The sequence below is a fragment of the Mytilus edulis genome, chromosome 8 (assembly GCF_963676685.1).
Source record: "Mytilus edulis chromosome 8, xbMytEdul2.2, whole genome shotgun sequence".
In the NCBI taxonomy this organism is placed as follows: Eukaryota; Metazoa; Mollusca; class Bivalvia; order Mytilida; family Mytilidae; genus Mytilus; species Mytilus edulis.
The window spans coordinates 67,062,073-67,070,319 of NC_092351.1; the positions used below are offsets into that span (position 1 = coordinate 67,062,073).

General features: G+C 34.1%; 1 protein-coding gene across 1 annotated transcript; it reads left to right on the forward strand.

Moving 5' to 3' along the window:
* Positions 1-6,026: 6,026 nt before the first annotated feature.
* Positions 6,027-7,088, forward strand: LOC139484296 (uncharacterized). The gene has a single exon (XM_071268031.1). It carries the CDS (start codon positions 6,027-6,029, stop codon positions 7,086-7,088), a length of 1,062 nt encoding a protein of 353 aa, XP_071124132.1.
* Positions 7,089-8,247: the final 1,159 nt, after the last annotated feature.

Consider the following 8,247-nt stretch of genomic DNA (forward strand, 5'->3'; position numbering starts at 1 on the left):
GGTACATAAACAATGTGGTGGCCATAAACCCAACCCTCCCTAATGAACCAAACCATAAGGACAACACATCGCAAGAAAAAAACTGTAAAATATCAGTTGCAATTCGCGTCCCTAAAAATATGGGTAAGGTGCACAATAATCACTTACATAAAAACAATAGACACAAATCACTGAAATAATCGCACTTACCGAAAGCTATTTCAAAGCTAGTGAACATGTAGACGAACCAGTGGGCATAGACGGACTGGTAAACATGTAAACAGACGGGCGAATGTGACAGACTTATATATATTGACAAACATTAACATATAGACAGACCTGCAGTCGGGAATGTAGAAAGACTAGGAGAAACGCATAGGTACGCTTTACGCACACCCAATACACGTTTTAGGTCGTTGTGCACACGATACAGATATGATTGACAGGTTGAATGCATCAAATTTACTAGCGTATTGGTAGCGTGCATGATTTTTTTTACTACGGCCGACGTACGTCGGATCTATACGTTGATGTGTGAAGCCGGTATTACATTAGGTAAACAGGCAATGTCAGTTTCTAATTCTTATGCACAACAAAAGTAATATAAAACAATACATCTTTATTAAACAATTATCTAATATATATATAATGCCAAACAAGCATTTGGGTTTACGATTGCATTTCTTTTTTTAAAGAAAGCAACTTGTTTTTAATATTGTTAAAATCAACTAGCGTAACTGGGAGATAATTTTGCTTTTCAAGAATTTGTATAAATATGATTATGCCGAAAACCATAAACCAACCCCATAAAAAATAAGGAAAACGTTTCTTTTTAAAATAAGGCATAAATGTATATGTATTGTAGTTATACATTTTAAAGTTTTGTTATGCTCACACAAAGGCCTCATAGCTGTAAATTAATAGATCTAATAAAATAACGAAGCCGTTTGTACTAAAAGTTAAAAGGTTACTGATTTTTTTCATATGGAATGAAAAACCTTAAGAATAAACAGAATTGTACAATATCTTGAAAATTAACAATAAAATAAAACTTACAATCATAAGAATAATGTTTAATATCTTCGTCAGAAGGGGTGTGTGGTTTAACCATACTGCATTCATATTCCACTTCTAGTTCATATTCAACTTCTAATGGTTGCTTGTATAAAACAAAAACTAGTGGCTCTAAAGAGCCTGTGTCGCTCACCTTGGTCTATGTGCATATCAAACAAAGGACACAAATGGATTCATGACAAAATTGTATTTTGGTGATGGTGATGTGTTTGAAGTTCTTACTTTACTGAACGATTTTGCTTCTTACAATTATATCTATAATGAACTTTGCCCATTAGTAACAGAGAACTATATTTGGTAAAAATTTACATAAATTTACCAAATTAATGAAAATTGTTAAAAATTGACTATAAAGGGCAATAACTCCTTAAGGGGTCAATTGACCATTTAGGTCATGTTGACTTATTTGTAGATCTTACTTTGCTGAACATTATTGATGTTTACAGTTTATCGCTATCTATAATAGTATTCAAGATAACCAAAAACGGCAAAATTTCTTTAAAAATTACCAATTGGAGGACAGCAACCCAACAACCAGTTGTCCAATTTATCTGAAAAATTCAGGGCAGATAAATATTGGCTTGATTAACAATTTAACTTCATGTCAGATTTGCTCTAAATGCTTTGGTTTCATAGTTATTTATGCCAAAAACTGCATTTTACCCCTATGTTCTATTTTTAGCCGTGGTGGCCATCTTGGTTGAATGGCCAGGTCATCGGACACATTTTTCAAACTAGATACCCCAAAAATGATTGTGGCCTAGTAGTTTCAGTGGAGATTTTGTAAAAGATTACTTAGATTTATGAAAAATGGTTAAAAATTGACTATAAAGGGCAATAACTCCTAAAGGGGTCAACTGACCATTTCGATCATGTTGACTTATTTGTAAATCTAACTTTGCTGAACATTATTGATGTTTACAGTTTATCTCTATCTATAATAATATTCAAGATAATAACCAAAAAAAGCAAAATTTCCTCAAAATTACCAATTCAGGGGCAGCAACCCAACAACGGGTTGACTGATTCAACTAAAAATTTCAGGGCAGATAGATCTTGACCTGATAAACATTTTTATCCCATGTCAGATTTCCTCAAAATGCTTTGGTTTTTGAGTTATAAGCCAAAAACTGCATTTTACCCCTATGTTCTATTTTTAGCTGTGGCGTCCATCTTAGTTGGTTGACCAGGTCACGCCACACATTTTTTTAACTAGATACCCCAAAGATGATTGTGGCCAAGTTTGGATTAATTTGGCCCAGTAGTTTCAGAGGAGAAGATTTTTGTAAAAGATTACTAAGATTTACGAAAAATGGTTAAAAATTGACTATAAAGGGCAATAACTCCTAAACAGGTCAATTGACCATTTTGGTCATGTTGACTTATTTGTAGATCTAACTTTGCTGAACATTATTGCTGTTTACAGTTTATCTCTATCTATAATAATATTCAAGATAATAACCAAAAACAGCAAAACTTCCTCAAAATTACCAATTCAGGGGCAGCAACCCAACAACCGATTGACCGATTCATCTGAAAATTTCAGGGCAGATAGATCTTGACCTGATAAACATTTTCAACCCGTCAGATTTCCTCAAAATGCTTTGGTTTTTGAGTTATAAGCCAAAAACTGCATTTTACCCCTATGTTCTATTTTTAGCCGTGGCGGCCATCTTTGTTGGTTGACCAGGTCACGCCACACATTTTTTTAACTAGATACCCCAAAGATGATTGTGGCCAAGTTTGGATTAATTTGGCCCAGTAGTTTCAGAGGAGAAGATTTTTGTAAAAGATTACTCTAATTTACGAAAAATGGTTAAAAATTGACTATAAAGGGCAATAACTCCTAAACGGGTCAACTGACCATTTTGGTCATGTGACTTATTTGTAAATCTAACTTTGCTGAACATTATTGCTGTTTACAGTTTATCTCTATCTATAATAATATTCAAGATAATAACCAAAAAATAGCAAAATTTCCTCAAAATTACCAATTCAGGGGCAGCAACCCAACAACCGATTGACCGATTCATCTGAAAATTTCAGGGCAGATAGATCTTGACCTGATAAACATTTTTACCCCGTCAGATTTCCTCAAAATGCTTTAGTTTTTTAGTTATAAGCCAAAAACTGCATTTTACCCCTATGTTCTATTTTTAGCCGTGGCGGCCATCTTGGTTGGTTGACCGGGTCACGCCACACATTTTTTAAACTAGATACCCAAATGATGATTGTGGCCAAGTTTGGTTTGATTTGGCCCAGTAGTTTCAGAGGAGAAGATTTTTGTAAAAGCTAACGCCGGACGACGACGGACGACGGACACCGGACGCCGGAACACCGGACGCAAAGTGATGAGATAAGCTCACTTGGCCCTTTGGGCCAGGTGAGCTAAAAAGAGATGATGTGGTGTGATTGCCAATGATACCACTATTTAAAAGAGACCAAATGGCACAGAAAATAACAACAATAGGTCACCATACGACCTTCAACAATGAGCAAAGTCCATACTGCATAGTCAACTATAAAAGGCCCCGAAATGAAAAATGTATAACAATTCAAACGTGAAAACTAACGGCCTGATTTATGTACAAGAAATTAACAAAAACAGATATGTAACACAGCAAGAAACGACAACCACTGATTTACAGGCTCCTGATTTGGGACGGACACACACATACAGAATGTGACGGGGTTAACCGTTTACCGTGTTAGCGGGAGCTTATAAAAATAAGGTATTGTATGATTGCCAATCAGACAATTCTCCACAAGAGACCAAATGACACAGAACTAATCAGCTATAGGTCACCGTACGACCTTCAACCATGAGCAAAGCTCATACCGCAGTCAGCTACAAAAGACCTCGACATCACAAACGTTTTAGTAATTCAAACGAGAAAAATAACTGCCTAGTTCATGTACCAAAAAAATTAACGAAAAACAAATATGTAACACAGCAACAAACGACTATCACTGAGAAGAGGCGATTTAGGGGGGGGGATGTGGTTGCTTATATAGGGAATCACTGAATTGTGACTGGAGCGGGCCCCCTCTTAGGCAGTCGTTGGGCCCCCACTTATGAAAATTCCTGGATCCGCCACTGCTGAATTACAGGATCTGACTTCGAACAGTTTTTAACCCAATTATTCGGGATGTGAAGAAAGAGTTTCTGCTTTACAGTGTACAAGAGGTTCGATGTACGTGGATTCCAACAAAAATAATCATCCGAATTTAACTGACACTATTCACACACTATATGTATGCCGTGTCAGTCCATGTCCAAATGTTTTCAATGAATTGTTATGGGAAATAATAATGCTAAAAGTCCTTTATGAAAATGAGGGCATTGAAAAATTTCATACAAGATAGAAACCCCACAGCACATGAGAGAACGTGATCCTGAATCGCTCACCTGGTAAAAACATTATTTTATTTTTGGGTTGCTTAACGTCTAGTGGCAACTATTCAATGTGTGTTCAAGACGAATTGATTTTAAGATTTTTCCTAACCTTGATTGGGATCCGTTATGTTTGCTTTTTTGAATTTCAGATTTTGCAGAATTTTTGTAGATCTTCTATTATTAATTTTATTTATTTATGAAATGCACATTTATACCCCTGGGGGTTGAAGGCATATACAAACAATACAATACAATATACACAATGGAAAAATGAACATATTTATTAATAATTCATTCTTATGGAACGCAATCACTGTATTCTGATGTTGATTGTTTAATATGTTCGGTGCATTATGTTCAGTATTATTTATATTATGTTCAGTAGCTTTCATATTAATATGTTCAGTGGTTTTGACATTATGTTCAGTAGTTTTATTTTATCATTATTTTCAGTAGTTTTATTTTATCATTATGTTCAGTAGTTCTATTTTATCATTATGTTCAGTGCTTTAGTTATTATGTTCAGTAGCTTCATTATTATATGCAGTGGTGTTTAAATTATGTACTTTGGAACTTCTGACGTTATATTCAGTGCATTTTTCATTATGTTCAGTACTTTCGACATTATGCTCAGTATAGATTCAATATTATTTGCACTGCATTATGTCTTACATATTCTATAGCTTTTGTATTCCTAGTAGGACTAAGTTAACCCTTTTTGTTAATTGGTTGTAGCTTATTAATCCCATGCACCGACTTTTAAGAGACCACCAAACATCTCCTTGTAAAGATATTCTTATAGTATTCTGCATCCTATCCCGCTAATAGGCGCTCAGCCTCGAATATCCAATATTTATTTGAAATAACCCAATATATATGAGGGTGTGGATGAGGTTTACAGAATAGAGAATAATACCTCTCTCCATAATAGGTATCAACCAATTCAATTGGGGCTTTTATTGTGTGCTTTCAGAAAAAAGGGTCACAAAATTTTAACACGGAAATACGTGAAATGAAAAAAAAACGCAAAAACCTTGCACGCAAAATAAAACTCGGAAAAAAACGAGGCACAATATTTCATGTGACAATCGTATTAAGTTATACATAGGTGAGTTGAAATAATTGAATTCAACAACAAAATGTGTTTTTTTTTATAAGGTTATTTTTTGGCTTACAAATTCAACTCCATACTGTAACGTGTGGATATTGAAGCCAGATACGTAGAAAGCAACATGTCTCTGTTGAGGCATACTCTGGTCGATGTAAATAAAGCGCACCCCAAAACTACTACGTCATTATCTCAAGCTATTATTATCTGATTCGGAAGTTACATATCACAATTGTTTGAACCGGTATTTGTGGTAAAAAAGAGATCTACAACAATTCAAAAATCAGGTGATGGACGAAGTCTTAAATTAATCGACATGAAATAGATTGCAGGTTAAGTAAAATCGATTTTCATGACAGCTGTCGCTGGGTAACCAGTAACCGTTTGTCGATCTGAGAAACCAAAACAACAAAGATTTTGGTCTATTCTGGAAATTTTATTTACAGAAAATTGTGTTAAGAGGTAAAAATGAAGATATTTGAAGGAAATAAATATTCATTTACCAACAAGAAAGATGTGCAATGCCCAGCTGAAAAATTTTTGTATCGACAACAGCTGGGGAATACCTTGTCTGACGTCATGCACAACCACAAATCGGACATTGTTTCTAAAATCAGGGAAGTTGCAAATATTCACAAATATCGAAGAAGATTGAAGGGAAAATGCATCGAACATGATTCACTTTATATGTCACTCAGATTGTGTTTTGAATACGAAATTAATGAAAAAGAACTGGCTCAAAATCTCTTGCTAGAAATGTTCATTTGTGAGGGAAACCTCGATACTATTTTTAGCATACTGCTTCCTGGTCATGTGATCAAAGCATTATCATCTGTCAAACGCTACACCAACTTGCTTTATCCTGGCTTCATGTCCAAAACGATGAGGAAAAAATTAGTTGAGTCGTTTCATTTTTATTTAAGACAAATTTGTGAGACTAGAGAAAAATTAACCAATGGAGAATGTGATATAATTGACCGTCCGTTTGAAATAACTGAATTACACAACCCTCTCTCTGCGGCAGCCGTATGTCGAGATCCAGAAATGGTTGAAGTTTTGCTGAGGTATGGAGCAAATCCTTTCTTCAGACTCGGGGAAGAAAACAGATTTGATCCCTTCGAGAGTTTGATAAAAGGGTTGAATAGTATCTTTATCTTTAACAATTCAAATTTCAACTCTGAAACAAAGGATGCACTGACGGAAGAAGGTAGGAGAGGACTTATATGCCTAGATACTTTTATGCGAGGCGTTTGGAGTGTTTCCTTTGATGCAAGCACTCATATTAACACACTCGAAAACGGAGATGACAGTGACAAGAAACTAGAAGAACAGAAGTCGTATGGACTTAACCCTAAACTAGCAGATATGTTTGACTATAAACATTACATGGGAGTGAGGAGTCTGCAGCACGTGTGTCGGTGTTCTATAAGAACAACTCTTTCTAAGAACTCGTCAACATTACCGTCAGCAATCGAGAAACTTCCATTACCCCCATCCATCAAGGCATACCTGGATTTAAAAAGCAACTGACGACCCATTTAGAAACGTACATCATTTACATTTCATTAACGAAAAGGTCAATCATAAATACTAGTATGACGTGAAGCTAGCTCCCAGTTGCATGTGTTTTCAGATAACATGCATTAATGACTTTTAAGTTGGTCAATTTTAAAACTTACAACGAGAGGATGTCATTTTTTGAAGACAGTACTTTTTTTTATTTCTGAATATTGCCAGACTTCATGAACTCCAGTTTCGACTTCATATTACTCTTAGTTCATAATTTGTTCTGTATAAGTGTTGATCATGTCAACGAGATGCTACATATTAATATAAACTCTTTGTAATAAAATATGTGATATGAAATATATCCAAAAACTTAACTGTGATTTAGAATATTCATAATGCAATATTAGTTAAAAAGACTAACAATATAACCAGATTATTTTTATATTTATTTCTGTGATATAAATTATTTTAAAATTATACGGACAAATAAAATTTTAAACTAAATTAATTGTGATTTTGTTATTTTAAAAATTATACGGATTATTGTATGCTGGTCATTTTAAATTGAATAAATTTATGATTTTTCATTTTATTCCCATGCATTATATACTTTCCATTGTGATATAATTTATTTTAAGTATATTTTGTTTTTAAATATGTATTATAGACTGTGACAGTTTTTATGATGTTAAATATCTAACATAGTTGCATGTCCATGATTGTTGTTACTTTGGTGTGTGTGTTTGTGTCTCTGAATAATTTATGTAAATTGATGAATTTTGTTGCATGTGTTTGGGTACATAATGTCTTTATATAATTAGTTGGGGTTATTTAATAACCGTTTTTTAGCATAGCGGTAGCGTGTCTGATTTTCGCCATGCAAGTTTATTTGGAGATATTTTGTAAAATTGATGGCAGTGTATAATTTCTTCATACACGTTCGAACTTGTGTCGAACAACTACATTTAAATTAATCTTAATCACTTAAACATCACGGACGTAAACGGTAATTATAGTCAAATTCTTTATAACTTTGAATAATAGTACCTATTCTTTGTGATTTATTTGTGTATCAATCAGTTATCATTTTATTGTCTGGATTTTAATAATATCAACGCAGTACTGGTACGTTTTTCAGAAACGGAGACGGAAAGCGATCGCTTGTAAAGGTTCTGATTAA

Bases quoted from the DNA above. Each gene is read 5' to 3' on its own strand.
- LOC139484296 (XM_071268031.1), top strand. From the start codon at position 6,027: ATGAAGATATTTGAAGGAAATAAATATTCATTTACCAACAAGAAAGAT.